Below are 21,686 nucleotides of genomic sequence, written 5' to 3'. Positions count from 1 at the left end.
ATTCAAGCATTTTTCCTACAACAGATGTTAAACTAACCAAGAAAGATCTCCTTAAAGATCCTCCACTGTTCCTCAGCAGACCTACCGACCAATCTGCGCCCCCCAATCTACATTCGCCAATTCCTCTCTCATCCTATTGTACTCTCCTCTGTTCAAACAAAGGACACAGGTCCGGGATCCTACTTTCTCCTCCTCCATCTGCATCAGAAGCTCCACCATACAATGATCACTCTTCCCAAGAGGATCCCTCACAAGGCCACAGCCCATGAGAAGAAAACTCTGCAGCAGTTAGATTCCAGAATATTCTAGCTACACGTTGTCCACAAAGTTCATTGTTGAATAATCTGTATGGAAGTTCATTGCTGAAGCACAGCATGGGCCATTGATCCCCAATGAAAGGTTCTGAGGCATGAGCCACTATGCATCAAATCTAGCAAACCGTTTTGGTACTATTCTAAAATCAATGACTCGGGTAAAGCAGCAGCAATTACAGCAGCTTTGAATCTCAACTTCCAACGTTTCTTTCCATGTTCTTTTTAGGAATTTGAGATAATAGCACAAATTAAACTGTTACAGTCTGCTTGCAATAACTACAGCATCAATCCAGTCCAGAAGTTTCTAAAATGGTTTCACGGTCAACAATACTTGACTGACAAAGAAAGGTAAGAGGGTATTGCAAGCATGTGCTGATCAAACCATCAAGGGTTGTATAATCTTCCACCATTAATGAGCTTGACAGTTCCCTGTTATAAATATTTTTGTAATGGGAACCATACAGCACACAAGTTCATTCAGCCCATCTTGTTTGTGCCTGCTCAAAGACTTTTTTAAAAAATAGCCACCTGTTCTAATCACACATTTTAACAACTGGTCCGTAGCCTAACTAATTTAAAAAGGTACTTGGATTATAACCTGAAAGTATCTGCCTCCACCAACAAGAATTCAGACACTCGCCATGCTCTGGGTGGAGAAGTCCATCTATCAATCATCTTAAATCTGTGCCCCCTGGTAATTGACCTCTCCGTTAGGGGGAGCTGGGCTTTCCTCATAGCCTCAATTTTCAAGCCCTGATGACATTCCTGTAAATCTCCTCTACTCCAGAGGAATTATGTTGTTCCTGTAACATGGCAGCCAGGACGGTACATAATTCGAGTTGTGGCCTAACTGGTGTTTTATATGGGTTCCAGCATTACATTCCTGCTTTTGCAATCTATATCTTGTCCAATAATGGAAACATTTCGTATGCCTTCTGTATCATAACCATCTGTATTGCCATCTTCAGCAACCTGTGGAATGGACTCCAAGGTATTGCATTTCATCTACCCCTCCCGTTTATTTCCTATTCCCTTGCATCAACTTGCACTTCAGGTTCAATTCCATTTGCCAGTTTTTCCACTCGCCCAACCAAATCATTTTGGATGGATGTACAAACACTGCCATCATATACATGTCTTTATATCAGTATGTAGTAACATGCACCAAACTAATAAGCCAATAGTTATCGGAAAAAATGAGACCCTGATTCAGAAACCATGTTTTGAGTTTCTACTTTGAACATACCTGCTGATCCAGATGTAAATTGTGCTACTTTTTGAAGTTTCTGCTCAAACATGTTTGTGCACCACTGACTTTTATCACACACAATTGGTCAGTATTTTAGAAAATGATTTTTTTTGTTTAAATTTATACGAAGTGTTTGCCTCAAATTATTCCTTGATGTACTGCTGTTTTATTAATTATCTCAAAAACCCCAAAGTTTAATCAATATCTCATCCTCCACCTGGGATTTGAAATAATTGAAATGGACTTGTAGAAAGCTTTTATATAGTTGCATTGAATTGCAACAGTTGGCTTCTTAGTAAATGAACAAAAAATGAGCTTAAATATTCTTGCACCTTTTACACCACCTCAGGCTGCAGACAGACCTGCTGAGCCATTACCTGGAATGATTCATTTGAACTGGGAGTATGGCCATTTTGTGGGTGGGAGAACCTTTTATTATTTTTCTTTTTGGAATGACTTGGTTGATTTTGGGAGGATTGCACCAGAAATGTTGGCAGCACAAACTCTTGCCCTTTTAATGTTTTGTCTGCTCCCATCATTGCCAGTCAACAAGATCTGCTCCTCATTTTGCTATCTGTACTCCTAGCACATGAGTGTTAGTCAATCAGTGAGTGATGGACCAACTCCTTTCATTAACAATGAGTAGCTGCCCACTGTCAGCTGTGTGCACTCATAGGTCAGCTTAACTCAGTTGGCTAGATGGCTGGTTAGTGATGCAGAGCAACGGCAACAGATCAGGTCCAATTCCAATATTAGCTGAGGTCAGTAATGAAGTCCCTGCCTTCTCAACCTTGTCTCTTGCCTGAGGTGTGGTAATCGTCTGGGTAAATCACCACCAGTCAATACTCTCCATCCAGGGGGAGAGTAGTTTTTGGTCATCTGGGTCTATGTCGACTTTACCTTCATGTAAAAATACAGATAAGGCCAGGGACTGCTGGTGACTTTGCAGCCTAATGCTAACTACTGCACTTACTACTGCTTTATGTTCCTGTAACTGATCTTCAGGTTGGATGATTTTGTTCCCTTCAGTGTGTCCCACAAAAAGGCTATGATGATAATGGTGGCTGTCTTCTAAGAATGTCTGACACGTGAAGTTAAATTCATTTCCATCTGCATTTCATGCAGTACAAAAGATTGCAGTTCCAGTAGTGAGAACCAGCAGTTAATCATTAATCAAAGTGCAGTGTTCTCCTGCCTGAAAATAAGTGCCTTTTGGAAGCAAATTAATCATTCATGTAAATTTTTTGTTTGTACAAATAAGTTTTTCAAAATGCCAGGAATATTAAGCAAAGACATCTCCTTATTTTAAATGAACCTTGTGTGAAGTATTGTTATCTGCCATCCTGCAGCTATCGTGTGTCCTGTGAGCTAGAGGCAACTCCTGATGTTAGTCCTACATCACCAAAACCCAGAAAGAGTATAGTGAAACGCCTCAGCCTGTAAGTATCATAAACAGAGGGTGGAATCTCATCTGGTTGCTTTCTTTGTAATAAGTACCAATAGACAGACATGATGTGCATCAGTTCCACCATGAATGTATATTTTAATTTGTGGCCAATATTGTTTTACTGGAGTGTGAAGATTCGGTGGTTGATAAAATTTAGTTTGAGATGATGTGATAACCGTTGGGGTGGTTCTTGCCTCGAGTCTATATCTGTTGTCAACTAATTGATAGAGGCTGATTGCTAATGACTGATCAATGACTCCATTATCATTGTATCATTTGATTGGACCAGATAGTCTTGTCTAGCAATTCCTATGTATCAAATGATAGCCAGTGTATAAATGGCTAGACCTTTTCAAACTTAGAGGAGGAATCTCAAATATGGATTAAAATCAAAGGGCTTTGAGCATAGTTGTGTGCCTACATAATAAAAACTGAATGGAGTTGATTATTTGAATGCAAATCCAATCATCTACATTCCATTTTCTCTAAAGTTTACTGTTATGTGAATCAGCAAACAGCAAAATAAATCTATCTGCAGCTCTATCACTGGTGATTCATGTTTGAAGATCAAATATACAAATTAACATGCAAGTGTATCAAGATTACAAAGACATTTTGTTCTCGGATATTTCCTGTTGCAGTAAAGCACTATCTTTTTATTTATCTCCACATGTGCAAGGACTAAACAATGTGGAGGTTGAGGGAGAATCATTCCTTACTACGGTGTTGTACCTTGCAGTAGTCTGTATTGCAAATTGTGATTGTTTTGGTCATAGAGAATATTGAAGTTGAGGCAGAGAAACATATATTCATTGCCTGGTGTATCATCTTTCTATATAACTGGGTTGGCTTTTGTTGCATATTATAAACTCATAAGACATCGGAACAGAATTAGACTCTTTGGCCCATTGAGTCTGCTCCGCCATTCAGTCACCCTTCAACCCATTGCCAATTAAAAATCTGTCTAACTCCTCAAACTTACTCACTGTCTCAGCATTCACTGCACTTTGGGGTAGCGAATTCCACAGATTCACAACCCTTTGTGAGAAGTAGTTTCTCCTCAACTGTTTTAAATTTGCTATCTCTTATCCTAAGACTATGACCTGTCATCCTAGAATGCCCCACAAGAGGAAGCACCTCTTCCACGATTACTTTATCCAAACCTTTTATCATCATGTATGCATAAGAAATAGGAGCAGGAGTAGGCCATCTAGCCCTTCCTCTTGACCTCCCCTCACTCCTCTCAACCTCCCCTCATTCTTCTAAATTCCAGAGAGTATAGGCCTAAACTGTTTAATCTCTCTTCATTCAACAAGCCCTTCATCTCTGGAATCGAACTAGTGAACCACCTCTGAACTGCCTCCAATGTCACTACATCTTTCCTCCAATAAGGACACCAAAACAGTGCACAATACTCCACGTGCGGTTTCACCAACGCCTTGTATAGTTGCAACAACACTTCCTTATCTTTATTCTATTCCTTTAACTACAAATGGCAACATTCCATTTGCTTTCTTTATTGTCTGCTGTACCTGCATGCTAATTTTCTGTGACTCATGAATGGGGCACCCCAGATCCCTCTGCATCAGAGCATCCTGAAGTCTCTCCCCATTTAGGTAATAAGTCGCCTTCCTGTTTTTCTGACCAAAATGCATGACCTCGCACTTGTACACATTCAACTCCATGTGTCACATTTTAGCCCACTCTCCTAACCCATCGACAGCCATTTAAGGTTCTTTCTTCCTCATTGCAATTTACTGTCGCACCTATTTTTGTGTCATCTGCAAATTTGGTTGTTGAGCCTTTGATGCCTATATTATGTTGATTATTGAAGCTTAGTTGTTGTCACGCTCCAAGAACCATAATGAATACTCTTTATTTGATGTCACAGGTTCTAGACTGTCTTTTCTTGCTTCCCCTATAACACTTAATGCCTATTGTCAACTCCAGGGACCTGTAGTGCTAAATCATTTTTGTCTGCATCCAGCCATTTGTGCCACACAGCAGCTATTTTGGTATTTATGCTTATTTCCATGGACCAAGCTGCAGGGAATGAAAAATTGGAGCAGCCAATGGGCATAATCAGTTATTCCCATTGTTGCAGATCCTTGAAGCAAATTATTGACGAATGCTGTGAGTGCCTGTTCAGAAGTTCTGTACAATTTTGGCTGTTGCTTACTTTAACTTGGCTTGAGTCTGTTCCAAGTTTTATGTTTACACGTTGTGTATCACTACAACTGTCACCAACATTACATGTAAAATGTACCTCCTCTACCATTGAAGTCCTCATTCATGCTTTTGTCACTTTTTCAGATGCCTTAACCCCTTGTACTATGTGATCCCTGAACTTTATCTCATTCAAAATCTGTTGCTTGTTTTCTGATTCCTTTTGAATCATACTCTCACCAACCTCCATTTCCTATCCTACTTCCTGGAATCCTTCTGTTCCTTTGCCCATACCTAGCTCTGTAATTTTCTCTGGCCCTGGGGGACCTGTACAGAGATTCTGCTGATTTGATTCTGATCATCTTTGAATTCCATCCTCCCCTCCACGTAACAATTGGCAAAAGACTCCTCGGCATGTTAGATCCTTCATCCTAAATTGTTCTGTGTGTGCCCACCATGAGCCTCCAGAAACCTTATCTGCCATCTGCCCGACTACAATGAAGTGCTTTGAAACATTTAACCACCATAAAGATGGGATGTAAATGCAAGTTCCTGTGTACATCCTTGTAAAAGTTTTTTGCGCAGTTTCTATCAAATAAGTGTTGTTTTGCCCTTAATTTTTCTGAAAGATGAATTTTATTAAGTACACATTGGGAAATTTTGTGCGCTAAATATTTAATACCAGATTTTCACATAAGAGATTAATGGCAGGGTTGGAATAATACACTGAAAAGTCTAGGCTGCCGTGTCATCTGAACACACAAAACAAAAAACCTCATGGATTTTTCCAGCAAAAGAGGGAAGATCTCCGCAGGAAGCAATTACTGCCCAGGATCTTCACGGAGCAATTTTCCTACCTCCATCTCAGTGAGGAATTAATCATGCATCAGATCCACACTGCAAACTCCTCTTTCACCCCACCTCCCCCACCCCCCACCCCCCACCACCCCCACCTGAAACCAGACGTTCTGCAAAAAATAACCAGCTTTTTGGGGTCTGAGGATATTTAGCAGTAATTATTGAGATTATCATTTCAAAAAGAATTCATTCCACAAATAAACTTTTCAAGAGTTTTTGCAGAGACTAATAGTATGAAGTTCACTAATTTGCATATAGATAACACTGCAATGTTGCAGAACTTATGGAGAGCATAGGGTGACAGGCAGTTCCTGGGTATTCTTCACTGAGATTTGTCAGCTTCAGTGACTGGAGTCTGTTTTGCTTTCCGTACAAAATCTATTGTTTAAATATGACATAACAAGCCCTTTGCTGTACATTGCATATAAGACAACCCTATTTTCTGGCTTCATGGTTTTTCCATAATGCTTGTACTTCATTCCTGTTGTGCTATGCTTGTATTAGTGGCCTCAATTTTTCACCTAACAAATGCATTTTTTTCTCCCTCCGATACATAAAATGCTGCACAAGAAATCAGACAGGCAATATGGACTGTGTTGTGAAGATTTTATGCGGGTTTATGATGTAGTAGACCCCATGTGGCCACTGTTCACTTTTACCTTCACCGTACAAGTCGCCCCTGTTTGGAAGAATTTTTCTCGGTTTCAAAGGACAGCTGAGGCCAGAATTCTCTGATGTATGCCCTGCCACCACTGTCAGTGACAACGGTGCTGAGGCAGCAGTGACCAGTGCAACATGCCATTCATCTGTTTTTATTCAAATAAGTTGCATAATCGATATGGGTGGGAAAGAGTATGTACCACTACTTCAGAATTTGTCGATGTGTTGGGTAACCAAGAGCCACTTTAATCAGCTGTAAACTCTTTCTGTAGCATGCAATGACTTTTAATAGTCTTTTAGTATTTTTGCTGACCGATCCTTTTCTTCATGCAGCCTATTTCTAGGAACAGACGTTAATGCAAACGGCACTCCAACTAAGAGCTCTGACCAACCTAAATCCCCCGAGAGTGGGAGTTCAGCAGAGAGCATCAAATCAGTCAGCGTTTCATCAGATTCCAGCAGTTTGGAAAGTGAAGAGCCCTGCACTTCATACGCTTACGCTCAAGAAGGACCCCAGAAAAAGGTGACAGAGACATTTCTCATAAAACATATTGTGGGAGTTCTTTGTACATTGTACTTTGATTATCAATGGGATACAAGGGTGCTCACCAACACCAAACCTGATCACTGGTTCTGCCTGCCCAAATGCAACATGCCTTTCTTCATGGGCACATAATATTTGATTGGGCTAACACACCTCTTGGGAACAAGCTATCGTCCTTAATTTGAATGTATTAAAGGTGACAGCCTCATAATTGGCTTCTGCCCGCAATATGCAACCCCAGATTACAGCACTGGTCAAAGTTTCAGACCTGCAGGTGAGACTTCTGTCTCAACAAAATTCAACCCATGTTGTTTATAAAGCCATCAGATGCCAGAAAATTTATAATTAACTGCATGGAATGCAAACTGATTTTGTTCATATGAAATACGAGCTTCTTTTGCATAGATTTTATTAAATATGTACAGAGGCAGATCCACGTCACAGTAATAACCAATATCATGAATTTAAGTTTGAAACATCTTTGATAGTGCAGGCTGATTTTTATGGTAAAGTTAACACACGGGCTGTTGTGACCATAACTTCAAGTGTGTAGTCCACAAAAACAGCACTTTGGATCAAAATCTAACAAACTACTCCACCAATAGCAACAAAGCAATGCAGCTCTGCTTGTACAACAGAGTCCCTCCTGACTGCCTGCTTTGTTTCTTTTCTGCACTTGACCTTTAGTTATTCTTCAGCATATTCTCCAAAGGTGAGTGATATTTCTTGGGAGATTATCAATGACCTGGATCGTCACTTTTAGTAGAATATGTTGACGACCTGTTCCTTGGAAATTTCAGTAATTTAGATGTTTTAAAATACCCTCCCTCTTTATAGATTCTCCTTTTTCAGTCCTTGTATTCCATCTCTCCAGTAATGTTACTGCATTGCCAGTACCCTGCATCTCAAGATCTGCATTAGAGTGATTTGGCTTTTAATTTCCTTCTATCTTTCTGTGCCTTCTTGTCTCCTTTTCTGTTGCTTTGCCCCACCTGCACAAACCATCACCACTGGATGTATTTCATTTCGATCAGTGTCAGTGGGTGCTGCAAGTGAGTAACCAGGTGAGGCAGGCAGGATAACATTCCTGTGAGTATGGGAGTGCTCAACAGTGTGTAAACCAAAATCCCAAAGGGACTATTTGACGATTTAAGCATAGCTTAAATATCTGAATGTAATGGCCCACCGGGCACTTATACATGTGCTAAATGATAACTGCCAATGTTGGCTTGGCGACTAGTAGACATTAGATGGTATCATCCATCAGCATTGATTTTTGGCTGGGAAGAATCACAAGGTAAAGATTTCAGTATAACTACCTCGAAATTGTGCATTCGTCAAGGCCAAACTGTTGTGTCCGCAATGTCCCTACTTCTGAGGGAATGGCAGAAAGTTTGTGTCAAAATAAATGTAACGGGGAAGAAGGACCTCTCTGAAATATAATCATTGGCAATTTTTTTCTAAAATAATTCTGCAGTCATCCGAATCCTTGTCTTCTGTGGACACCTCCTCCTCCTCGGGAATTACATTCCAAGTATCGCCACCACCAGTATTGCCGCCACCAGCATCGCCAGCATCGTCAATATCGCTGTCACCATTATCGTTGTCGCCGCTGCCAGTGTCATCATTGCTGCCGCCAGTATCGTCATCATCACCAGTGTCACCGCCATTACCCAAGCCGACCAAGGTTCACAAGTGTTTTGCCTCAGTCACTTGCTGCAATGCAGGTCCCATGCTCGACAAGCAGAAAGAAGATAGCTGTGTTATCCGGGTCAGCCTAGAGAATGACGATGGAAATCTATACAAAAGTGTTTTGGTAAGTACGTGGATTGTTTTCTTTATTCATGTTCATGTTGTATAAAGATTGTTTAATTTCTGCCAGTATAGACATAAATGCAAGAGGACATTTATTTTTGAGGGCAAAAACGGGCCTCTGAACCATTTGTTACCGTACAGTCATACTCAAGATGACTTGTGTGACTGTGACCAGTGCTACTTCACTGTCTACTTTCCATGTCACTGAAGCTTTTGATTGCTGTGCGCTCTGACCATTTCAGCTTTCTTATAGAATGTAGCATTTTGTTTGAGTTTGGAGCCTTTTTTTAAATGTCCTTACTCATTAACTATACAGAGCACTACAAGATGTAGTACTTTAATTTGTTTATTTAAGGGGTGAGCTGTTACTAATATGTACTATTTCCTCACCCCTTGTGCAACAATGCAGTTAAGAGATATAAATTGAATTCTAGGTCACTTGATTACCGCATGACTAACTATGGGTAGTTCTGGTCCTCCTGTTGGCTAATTGACTAATTTTTGCCGGGCATTCCTTTGGGGCTTGCATGGAATTTAAAAGGATAGAGAATAGAAGAGAGCAAAGCAAAAATGGAGGTGGTGAAAGGGTACAGTTTAATTACCAATGATAATTGTTTAATTACACTGCTTTTATCTCTTAACCAATTTTGTATCCATGTTGCCACTGCTTCTTTCATCTCAGTGGCTTCAATGTTGCTTGTACTGTGCAGTACTTTAGCGAAAATCTTTTAAGTACCTCACCTATCTTTGTACTAATCCTCTAGTCACTCAAATAATTTAGTGAAGTTAGTCAAACAGATTCATGAAGCTGTCATTTGACGCATTTTTTCCTGAACAATGAAGATGGCAATTAACTATATCAAACAGATATGCAATCTCCAGATCTGATTGGAGGAATTCCTCCAATCATCTTCATTTAGACTGAGACATTTCAGTGTGTACAAACAATTAATTATACATATTAGTTGTGGACATACCTTGTGTCTGATATTGCACCTGAGATGAGACAGCCATGAGAAGTTGAAACTATTTCAATTCTGCTGTTGTTCAGGGCAGTCTTCCTGACCCAGTTCGGTTAAGATATTGTAGAAATTATTTTTCACTTGAGATTGAATAAAGTCAACAAATTAAAATGTCGTTTCAAACTGAAAATTTGCAATGCAGCATGCCTCATGAATGCTGAAAGGAATTGCCCCATTTTAAGGTTTACTAGATTGGAGTTGCACTTGTAATCAGTATAGCCATCAATGTACAGAGACTGGGTTAGTTAAAATCTAATTCCTTTAAGAAAGATCCACACAAGTTTAAACATTTTCTACACAAGCATTCAGAATATATCATGATAGTCTTTCATAATGGGAGAGAGCTTTTCTGATGCCAAAGATGTATGCAGAAGCTTTTCTATCATAAGGTACCAATCCCACCAAGAATAACAGGAAACTTGGAATGTATGAAACATATGTTTCTCTGTTCTATCTGTCTTCACCAGATTACACTCTGACTGTGCTGTGAATGTGATGCCAACTGGCAGAAATCCATCTTGTGAATTCATAGCATAACATTGCCATGTCTGAAATTGGCATAAGTATATTATTTTCTTTCAGTGCTCAGATTGATAGCCTGTCATAGGGATGTAGCTAAGGTACGTATGGAGCAATCTCGGGAGACCAAGCATATCTTTGTTGATATGCATCCTGACAGGTTAATCAGAGTGGTGCGTGAGATCACTGCAATCTGTCTGCACCTGTCACTGGACTTGTCTTTGGGCAACTGACCATCCCCAAGAGTTCTGTTACCAAATGACAGCATGAAATTGATTCTTATGAATGATAGACCATCCCTTTCTTATGCTGGAGGATATTATCATTAATCAGAAGTGCGTGTTTGTTAATTTACAGTATCTTGAATGTCTTGCAATTCGTCCTGGAATGGCAGGATCTTTTGTGTCCAAAGTATGATTCCACTGAATATGCTGATAAAAGATACAAAAGGTTGTAATTCTCAGATAAATCAACCTCAGTATCGATAATTGCAAATTGATGGGATCTCGTACTATAACATTGTTGCTCTTCCATATATTCACGAAGAGCTTTGTTTCTGAATTTTCCATGGCTTGTGACAACTTTGGACTCACCATCAACATTAAAAAGACCGAAGCCATGCACCAGCCTGCTCCTCATGCACTGTACACAGAATCCATAATCTCAATCAAAGGGCAGAAACTACAGGCAGTGAACCAGTTCACTTATCTTGGCAGCACCCTCTCCTAAGCAGTGACTATTGAAGCAGAAGTTAACTGCAGAAGAGCAAAGGCAAGTTCTGCTTTTGGTAGACTGCGCTCCACTGTATGGGAACATCGAGGAATCAGCCCAGCAACAAAACTGAAGGTCTACAGCGCCGTGGTACTCACTGCTCTCCTGTATGCCTGTGAGACGTGGACTGTGTATCGAAGGCATGCAAGACAGTTGTCTTCGTAGAACATCTTGCATCCGATAGCAAGACAAAGTACCAGACACTGAAGTTCTCTCTAGACCAAGTCTACCGTCAGTCCACGCACTGCTGATGAGAGCGCAGACCCGGTGGGCAGGTCATGTCAACCGTATGTCAGACGAGCGCATACCCAAGCAGCTCCTTTTTGGGGGAACTCTCTGCTGGAAAAAGCTGGCATGGAGGGCAGAAGAAACGTTTCATAGACACGCTCAAAGCCTCCCTGAAGTCGCTTGACATTGACACGACCACCTGGGAAACGCTGGCAGAAAATTGCCCTACCTGGTGCTGCCTCATCCACAAAGGCTGTCAAGCTCACAAAGCAAGGTGTATTGCTGAGACACAACTTAAGCACAAGCTGCGCAAGTCCAGAGCCACCAGCGCAACAACTAAGTGTCTAGACAAGTCTATCCAATTTGTGCCAGGACATTCCGTGCCCGAATTGGCTGGATCAGTCATCTTCGGATACACCGCAACCAGCCCCAAAGTGACTAATGGTGTCGAGGTCCTCATCGATGATGATGGACGAACAACTTGTTTGAGTGGCTGGAAAAATTGAATTTGTAAACCATGGACTGCAGTTTAAAAGAAGAAAAGCATGCATAATCTCTCAATTGGGAAAACTCTCCAATTCTCTCAAATAACCAGATCTGCCAGTGTTCTTCATCTCATGGGATCAGCCATTTGCTGGACTGCTCAAACTTGAGCTGGGAGAAATGAGGTCCAGATGTAACATAGGACTGAACAAAAACCAAAAGGAGGTTGTTTTAAAAAAAACACTGCAGTACATTTTGGTCACTTCAATATCCTGTTTACCTACGCAAGTCCAGTGGTTCAAAATTTGAGGTGAGTATTAAGTTTCTGAATTCCATTCAGGGACTAAATGTTCCTTCATGTCGCAATCATTTTTATGAATCACTTATGTAAAGATGAACTCATATTATATGTCAGATTTGAGTATTGAGCTTTTAGCTCTATGAACGATAAATGTCAAAAGTAAGCAAATGGTATAGGGGAAAAGAATGGAGCATTTAAATTGATTTTGTTTTGGACAAATTTGTTTGCTTTAAACTACAAATATAGGTAAGGTTGCCCAGGAATCCTTGTGGTGAAACACTGAGCTCTGTTTCTCTCAGATATTTAAGCATGTTCCCTCACTGCTCATAGCAAATGGATTTCGGTGCATTGAAGGCAAGTTTTTGCAATACCAGTCCTAAGACATTACAGTTATACAGATAGATATTATTTCTCTGTAATTTGTACAGTATTCAATACAATGCCACTATATATCTACTGAGTGGAAACAGCCATTTTTTAAGGGCTTGCACTTTTTTTATTATTCCTAAAGAAAAGTAAATATTTTTTCTATTTAGGTGACAAATCAAGATAGAGCACCTGTGATTATCCAGAGAGCCATGTCCAAGCACAACCTTGAACCAGAACTGATGGAGGATTATCAGCTCATACAGATCATCTCAAAAGATAAAGGTGAGAGATGGGAATTGTATCTCAATTTATGATAAGTAGCTACCTTTTGGCAGCAGATTGGTGTTTTCTTTATATTTCACCAAAAAGCTTGGAAAATCCATATTCCTATTATTGAACGTATCCAGTTGCACTCAACTGAATCCAACTTGGAGAAATAAAAATAGAGCTTGAAAAACTCAGCAGGCCTGGCAGCATCTGTAGAGAGAGAAAAATGAATTAAAGTGATACAGACTTGATGTTGATTCTTTTCCTTTCTCCACAGGTTCTGCCGAACTTGCTGAGTTTTTTCCAGCATTTTGTTTCTATTTCAGATTTACGACATCTGTAGTATTTTGCTTTCTATCCAACTTGGAGGAATTTGACTTTACATTCCTCAATAAGTAATAATTGTCTGGACCTAATGAAAGCAGTGAATATCAACCAATTCTCTGAAACCAATATTGTGTTGAAGGATGCACAGCTGGAGTTGGTTGCAAATAGTTAACATTATTCTGGTTTCTTCATTCTAATTCAAGCTAAGTATTCTGTGGGGGGAGAAAAGATGCAAGAATTGAAATTGAAAGCCTTTTTACCTGCCTTTTCTTGGCCCTCTGGCAATTTAGCAACGAAACAAGAAAATTGAATGGGGTTTCTGCTAGTTTTCTACTGAGCCACTCAGCACTATCAAAATGCATGTGTAAATAACCTTATACATTTCCTTTGCTTTTCAGAGCTTGTGATTCCAGACACTGCCAATGTGTTCTATGCTCTGGATGCTTCTGTGAAATTTCGCTTTATCCTGAGAAACCGGTACTCCTGCAGACAACAGGTTAAGCTACAAAGCCGGTCATGCTTGACACTACCCAGATCAACGCATAGACCAAGCAAGGTTACTCTGTAAGGAGTGCCACTTTTCACACAGCTATACCCGTTGAAGCTTAAACAAAACACCACTTAGTATTGAAAAGCCCTGTAATATATGTGAATAAATTACCTTGACAGTATTTTACTTAAATTATTGGACACTATGGATAGCATTGTCCGAACACTTAACTTGAACGCAATGCTTGTCTGCTGTTGAAACGTTTTATACATCAGCCCTATTGAAAGAAGGCTGTCAGATTGGATCCTGTCACCAGAGTCTGCTGGTGAGCTACAGACGTGATGAAGATCATGTGCTTGTTGGAATTGGTGGAAGAGGAAAATGTTTCTGTTATATATGAATTGTGTGACTGTTTGCAAATGAGCTGGTCTGCGGTTCCTCCACAATCACTTTGTAACCAGTGAACCAACTGCCATCTAGTTAATTGGCCGAATGATGACTACTTCAATGAAAGTAGTTGGATTGGCCCTTGAGCTCTTCAGCACACGTTTCCTGCCTTCCCTCTTTATTTTTCCAGCAGCTTAACCACCTTCTGGATTATACAGCATCAACTTGCCTTCAACGAAGACAACTGCAAGAAATTATGGAATAGTTTATTATTGCCAATGATATTGCACTTGTTTTGAATTGATGTTCAGCTTTATACTAGATTTATATTGAATTATTATTTTGTGTATATGTATTTGTAAATGTAAACCTTTTTGGGAAAAAAATCTTTAAAAGCTGCAGAGGGGACCAGATCACCTGAGATATGAATAATTGTTTTTTTGTCCCTCATTTATCTTGTATTCAATTACTTGGAACTGCCATTATTTTGTGGGCCAGCCTATAATACTAAAAGAATAAGCAATACCATTTCTGCGTGAGAAACCTTTTTGGGAAAAAATCTTTAAAAGCTGCAGAGGGGACCAGATCACCTGAGATATGAATACTTGTTTTTTTTTTGTCCCTCATTTATCTTGTATTCAATTACTTAGAACTGCCATTATTTTGTGGGCTAGCCTACAACAGTAAAAGAATAAGCAATACCCTTTCTGTGTTAAACTACAGATCTTAGTAGTTAAAGCATAAATCAGACACTAATTCATTGACCTCTTCATTTTTATGCAATCACTTCTCAGGTGTAGGACAGCACTAACTATATATGTTCACTCATTAGATTTATCCAAAAAAAAACCCTTGAAAGTAGCAACAAATGCCAAGAATGTCTTAACAGTCTTTGGGTTTCTATCAAATTCAGATTTGCACTATGTATAAATTAACCACCAGAAAAGGCAAGTGCTGAAGCACTTTAACATTTCAAGCGTCTTCCACACGTGATGCTCCAGTATCCTTCCCCCAACATGAATTGACGTGCCTATGAGTTGTGGTGAGGGGGGGCTTTAGGGAACTCACCACTTAATGTTTGGAGGTCCATGTATTTTCTTGTTGCCTCCCATCAATCACTTGCTGCCCTGAAATAGGATTCACTAATCAGGCACAATTACACAAGACCACTTGTCACTAAAAAGGTTCAACATCTGTGCCAGCAACAGGTATTAGAGGAAATCATCTGAGTTATTTGTATACTTTTCTAAGTGTACACTTAAATATTTTCCGTATTCCTCATATAATTTGTTTTAAATAAAATGTTACTAAAATTTCAAAACATTCATGCTTCATTCTTTTGAAATGGAAGGCAGGACCTGATAAGACCAGATATGTTATGATGTATCTACTTTAGTTGAGAGTTTACCTTAATTTGAACCATACCATCTGGCATTATGGACAGTCCTATCCTAGAAACCAAGGGCAATGACTGATAACTGCTGTGTTCCCATGTTTTTGCAACAGCTGATCAAATAATATAACAAAGCCATGCGCTCTTCAATGATCCAGTGGTTGATTTGAAAAGCAAAATGGCTAACCTTCTGCATTAATCATGTACAAGTTGTGGCGTGAACATTGAGTGGCCAGCTTCAGTATTTCCCATTTTTCTAATATCTTGCTCCACCCCATGCTGAAATCTTTAACTTTTTGTTTTGTTGTTGTCTTTGGTATATTCTCAATCTCTCCTTCCCAGCTCCATCTTTTTATCACTGCTAGGTAGTTCAGATTTAAAGTGGGTTGCCATGTGTAGTTGGAAAAGTCACAAGGGTGGCTACCTCGCACACAAAGTTACTTGGGAGAGACACATTAAGCAGGCACTGACTTTTAGCAGGCCATCCATAGTGGTTAGTTAGCACTGCTGCCTCACAGCACCAGGGTCCTGGGTTCGATTCCCAGCTTGGGTCACTGTCTGTGTGGAGTTTGCACATTCGCCTCATGCCTGCACTAGTAGGGGTCAGGCACTGTGAGATACTAGTGGATGGGGCAGCAGCAATATCTGTCACCGACCTACTCTTACTACAAATAAAATGATTCACCTAACTGGGATAGGGGGAAAACAAAACACCCACTCAGTGAGACCACATTAGTAGAGATAAAAAACCTGTATATACTAATGAGGGTTTATGTGTGCAAAAATAACAAGGATATAATAATGGGAAATGATATGATGAAAGAATAAGATTTTGATAGACTGTGGAAAGGGAGAATTAATCTGGCCAAGACAAGATGGTCGTAAAACTAGAAAAGGGAAACTCACAAGTCACCTCAACCATTAAGGTGACCAGCCACTACCAGAAATCGGGAATTAGAGACAGGAGGGTTTGGAGCCATCTGTGCTTCCGTCCTCGGGGTATGGGTTAAAACAAAGTTAAATACTGGTTTTACTAAAAAGTGCCCAATAAAGGGGCTGGGACTGGAACATAAGCCACACCGACAATACCCAATAAAACCAGAGGCAGAGAAAGCTGGAGTGGAGATAGTTAAAGTGTTAGTGGAAAGGAAGATTCTGAGAGAAACCACAAGCACCACTAACTCCCCAACATGGCCAGTGAGCAAGCCTGACAGAAGCTATAGGCACATGATAGATTACACCAGACTCAATAAAGTCACACCCAAGTTGCACCCTGTTGTAGCAAGTCTTTCGACAATCCTGAATGGCCTGTCACAGGAGCACAAAATATGGGACATAGCCAATGAATTCTGGTCCTTACTGTTGGACCCTGAATCCCAACACAAATTTGCCTGTACCGTGGGAGACAAACAGTACACTTGTTTACCACAGGGATTTCATAATAGCCCTGCTATATTCCATCATGCAATAAGTGACATCCTGAATGGTGTAGAACTGCCAGAGGGTAGTATGGTCCTACAATATATAGACAACATCCTAAAAGCGTTGTAGTCCAAGTCAGGGCATCAAGAAGCCTTATATTTGGTACTGAATGAATTAAAAACCACAGGGTTAAAAGTGAGCCCCAAAAGAAGGCACAAATCAGGAAAACATGGGTCCTATACTTGGGACACCTTATATCCCAAGGACTTAAAGAAATGTCAACGGACCGAAAGAAGGTGATTTTAAAAAAAAGCCATGACCGGTCACCATAAGAGGTGTCAGAAAGGTGCAAGGATTATTCAACTAGAGCCGGAGTTTCATCCCAGGGTTTGCAAAATTAGCAGAACCCATACAAAGACTAGTCAAAGGGGGAAAACCAGCTTTAGATCACTTAAAATGGGAACCTGAGCAAGAAGAGGCTTACAACAAACTAAAAACAGAACTGATATCAGCCCCTGGACTAGGATTACCAGATTCTAATAAGGACTTCCACATCCATTGTAGTAATAAGGGAGGGTTCTATTCTGCAGTGGTAACACAGGACCACGGCGACAGAAAGAGACCCATAGGCTATTACTCCACCACAGAAGGGCCGGTAGTCACCAGACTACCAAGGTGCATAGCCTCCTTGGATTGCGCCGCCTGGGCCGTAAAGGTTAGCGAGCCAGTAAGCATAACAGGGAATATAACCCTTCACACCAAACACATTTTGGTGGAAATGTTGAACACGGGAAAACTAAGGTCAGTCTCAAACATGAGAAGGGCTAAAGTGGGAAGGTCTCCTCCTACCCCCAAGAAAGTCCATGATAATAATGAGGGATACGGGGAAAACCCAGCAGAAGGGATTTTAGACGTAGGAGAGCCACGCAATTCTGAGGATATAGATAGGGACAAAGGAGAGGGTAGGGTAAAGGGTGTACCCTATATAACAGCTGAGGAGACTCTTTCTGTAGATGGGTCACACAAATATGTGGAAGGATCGCCCTGGACAGGGGCGGCAGTAGTGAATGACAAATTAGAGACAGTAAGGTCAGGAAGGATTGATGGAGGTCTATCTGCACAAGTGGCAGAACTAATGGCACTCACACAGGCACGAGAGTTATCTGAAGGTAAAACGGTGAACACCTATACAGATAGTTGCTATGCATTCGGAGTCATACATGACTATATGACAGCAAGGGGAAGAAGAAGGTTCATAACCACGGGAGGAACCCCTATTAAGCACCAGCAAAGAATTGAAGCATTATTGAGAGATAGCGAGAAACCTAGAGAAGCTGCAGTAATCAAAATTAAAGCGCACCAGAAAGAACCAGGAAGAGATAACCCGACTGATTAAATTTCAAAGGAAACAAAGCCGCAGACAGAGCGGCACAGTTAGCCTTAGGACAGGAGACAATTGGCGAGCTGCCAATAGCAGCGATAAAACAGACGGGACAAAATAGATATTCGGGACTTAGATGAGGACACCTCAAAACAGGAAAAAAAGAGAAGGGAAGCACAGGGAGCAATCAAAGGGACTGATAACATTTGGACATGGGAAGATAAGGAAATAGCACCAGAGTGATTACAAAACACACAATTAAAACTACACCATGGACTACTCTCACATGTGGGTAGAGAGGCCATGATAACTAGTATAGGAAAGGAATGGGAAGAGATATAGCCCAACACTGTCACCGATGCGTGATGTGCGTGCAACACAACCCTGGTAGACCCATAAAAATTAAAATGGGACACCAGCCAAGGCCAAAGGGACCCTGGGAACATCTGCAAATAGATTTCACAGGACCACTACCACAATCCCACGGCAAAACTTATTGTCTGGTTATTATAGGCAAGTTCACCAGGTCGGTAGAAATGTTCCCTACCACAAATTGTACTGTTTCCACAGTGGCTAGGATATTGGCAGAAGAGGTAATCCCTAGATGGGGAGACCCCCTACAAATCGATTCGGATGAAGGGATGCACTTCACTGGAAAGATGGTAAAAACAGTATGCCAATTAATGAGGATAAAACAAAAATTTCACATCCCTTACCACCCACAGAGTTCTGGAATGGTGGAACGTATAAATAGAACGCTTAAGAATGCACCAGCTATAGCCATACAAACATTGGGAAAAATGTGGACAGAGGTATTGCCCACTATACTAATAAGATTAAGAGCTACCACAAACCAGACAACCGGATTAACCCCTTATGAACTAATGACAGGACGGGCGATGCAATTACCAGAAGGCATCATAACGGGTGGCACTGATGTAGGTCCATTTAAAGATAAAATCAGGAGATATGTTTTGGAACTAAGCACCCAACTCAAAGGGATGTGCAAATTGGGAAAGGACAGTCAAGAACAAAGAGACGCAGAGAGAGAGCTTGAAATGCTCCCTGACGTTCTAACAGCAGGAAGTCACGTCCTAGTAAAAACATTGCCTGACAAACCAGGGTTTGCACTAAAATGGAATGGGCCATATGAAATTATAATTAGTGGAGACACCTGTGCCTGTATAGACATAAGAAGGAAAGGTATATAGAAACATTGGACACAGCTGAAATTACACAAAGAAATGCATGAATGAGTGAACGAGTGAACTAACAGAACTTTCCTCAACACACACAAAGACTGCAAACAAGAACAATGGGTGCGTGCAGGTCAATAGATAATATAACTTGTGGAGATTATATAAATTATAGCATTAGGCTTGACATCTGATCATTACGAATATGTATGTAATCACGTATGTAACTGTACTACTTAGCATTGTCACGACTGTAAATTTGATTGGATTGGAGGATAATCTACTTTACAAAACTCATGTACATTTACACGGGAATTGAACTGTACGTTACCCCTCCCAGAGGGGCACAATCGGTAGAGGCCCTATTTGGAGCAACCCCTGGATGGACCTCTCATGACTTATATACTGTAGATACATCAGATGCACCCTGTAAGGGACAAACTGGCAAATATAAAAGAGGTATACAGGGGAGATGTGTGGAACTTGCAAATCCCACAGACCCTGTGTGCAGGGGGTTCCAACAGGTGGGAGGAAAAGCTTGTTCAGATACTGCAAGCTATTCGCATTGTTTTACGGGGCAGGGATAGGGATGTGCCTATGCCTTTGTCTCCAAGAATGATTCCTGTGAGCAGACGCAGTGTGTCCGTCAATATTGCCAGGTTAATAAGGGACTCTTTATTTGCACTTGTCATGAACAGAAATGTCCAAATATAACCACGGGAAGACAGCTCATTTGTGGACAGTGCAATGGAAGTCACATAAGCTCAGCCAAATGGACATGCCCATTTGATACTTACCAGGTGGTGGGATCAAACGGGGAGTCAGGTAAACAAACAATTGCCAATATGAACAAAATCATAATCAAGACACTAGATGTTACTGGGCTAAGAAGGGATATGTGTTCCTCTTCGATGGTACTTACACGACAGAAACACCAAACCTCCCAACAAGTTTTGCAGTGGCAACAATAGGACCACTGATGGTTCTATGCCCTCAAAGGGGGCATAAACGGAGAAGAATAGTAACTCAGGCTATCAGCAAGGAACTCTACGCTGATTGGGAAGACCGGGCACAATGGGATCCTCACTGGGATACAGGTTCCTTGGATGTTACTTGTATTTGCTCATGAAGACCGATGCAAAATACCTGCTCAATTCATCTACCATCTCCTTATTTTCCATTATTAATTTCCCAGACTCACTTTCTACAGAATCAGCATTCACTTTAACTTTTTTCATTTTAAAATATCTATAGAAACTCTTGTTGTCTTAATATTTATGTTTCTAGTTGGCTTTCCATCATATTCCATTTTTTTTATATGGTAACAAGAATTGTGCCAGGAGCTAGTGTATCCTTCGAGGAAGAACCCATGATGAAGATCCCTGAAGACATCAGAAGAAACGAAGAAGGAAAGAAGAAAATTGACCTGCACATGTGAAGATGCAGCTGTTAGTCTAGGGATTATTAAAAATAATAATAAACCTGACCAAAAGAGGGGACTGCAGTGGGAAAAAATCACAAAGGTGGCTATCTGGCACATAAAAAAGTTACCTGGGAGAGAGACATTAAGCAGGCACTAACTTTTAGTGCAGACAGCTACTTGAAACTAAAAACACACAGGACAGTCAGTTATTTAATGTTTAACACGCAGGAGTCAGATACTAGAGAGCTTGAGGCACTTTTAAGATAAGGACAAAGCTAGGACAATAAGGAGATTAGCCATTAATGGGAACGGGAATACATAAATGCAGGAAAACCAATTCTTGTGTGTATAGACTGAAACTAAGTCATTGATAGTTACTGATAGAGGAAATGTATCCATTCTATGAACAACGCAATATTAAAAGCCAACGTCTGTATATGACAGGCTGTAACGATGTGTTAAACTATCACTCCTGCTCAACTATAATGATGTGTTAAATGAATGTCCAGACTATCCATAGCGGCACAGTGGTTAGCACTGCTGCCTCACAGCACCAGGGTCCTGGGTTCGATTCCTGGCTTAGGTCACTGTCTGTCACTGTCATGTTCTCCCTGTGTCTCTGCGGGTTTCCTCTGGACGCTCTGGTTTCCTCCC

The 21,686-nt window shown here is 40.7% G+C and overlaps 1 protein-coding gene across 1 annotated transcript in view; it reads left to right on the top strand.

Moving 5' to 3' along the window:
• The window catches only part of LOC145347931 (ral guanine nucleotide dissociation stimulator-like 1), a 117,852-nt gene extending 102,320 nt beyond the window's left edge, over positions 1 to 15,532 (top strand). Inside the window, exons 25-30 of the mRNA XM_080195920.1 lie at positions 541 to 662; positions 2,913 to 3,002; positions 7,028 to 7,217; positions 8,716 to 9,054; positions 12,914 to 13,028; positions 13,739 to 15,532. Coding sequence (XP_080052046.1) covers positions 541 to 662; positions 2,913 to 3,002; positions 7,028 to 7,217; positions 8,716 to 9,054; positions 12,914 to 13,028; positions 13,739 to 13,908 — 1,026 coding nt within the window. The 3' untranslated portion in view covers positions 13,909 to 15,532. The remainder of the gene's footprint in view (positions 1 to 540; positions 663 to 2,912; positions 3,003 to 7,027; positions 7,218 to 8,715; positions 9,055 to 12,913; positions 13,029 to 13,738) is intronic.
• Positions 15,533 to 21,686: the final 6,154 nt, after the last annotated feature.

The sequence above is a fragment of the Carcharhinus amblyrhynchos genome, chromosome 9 (assembly GCF_965287045.1).
Source record: "Carcharhinus amblyrhynchos chromosome 9, sCarAmb.v2.hapA, whole genome shotgun sequence".
Taxonomy (NCBI): domain Eukaryota; kingdom Metazoa; phylum Chordata; class Chondrichthyes; order Carcharhiniformes; family Carcharhinidae; genus Carcharhinus; species Carcharhinus amblyrhynchos.
This window is presented reverse-complemented; position numbering and strand designations above follow the sequence as displayed.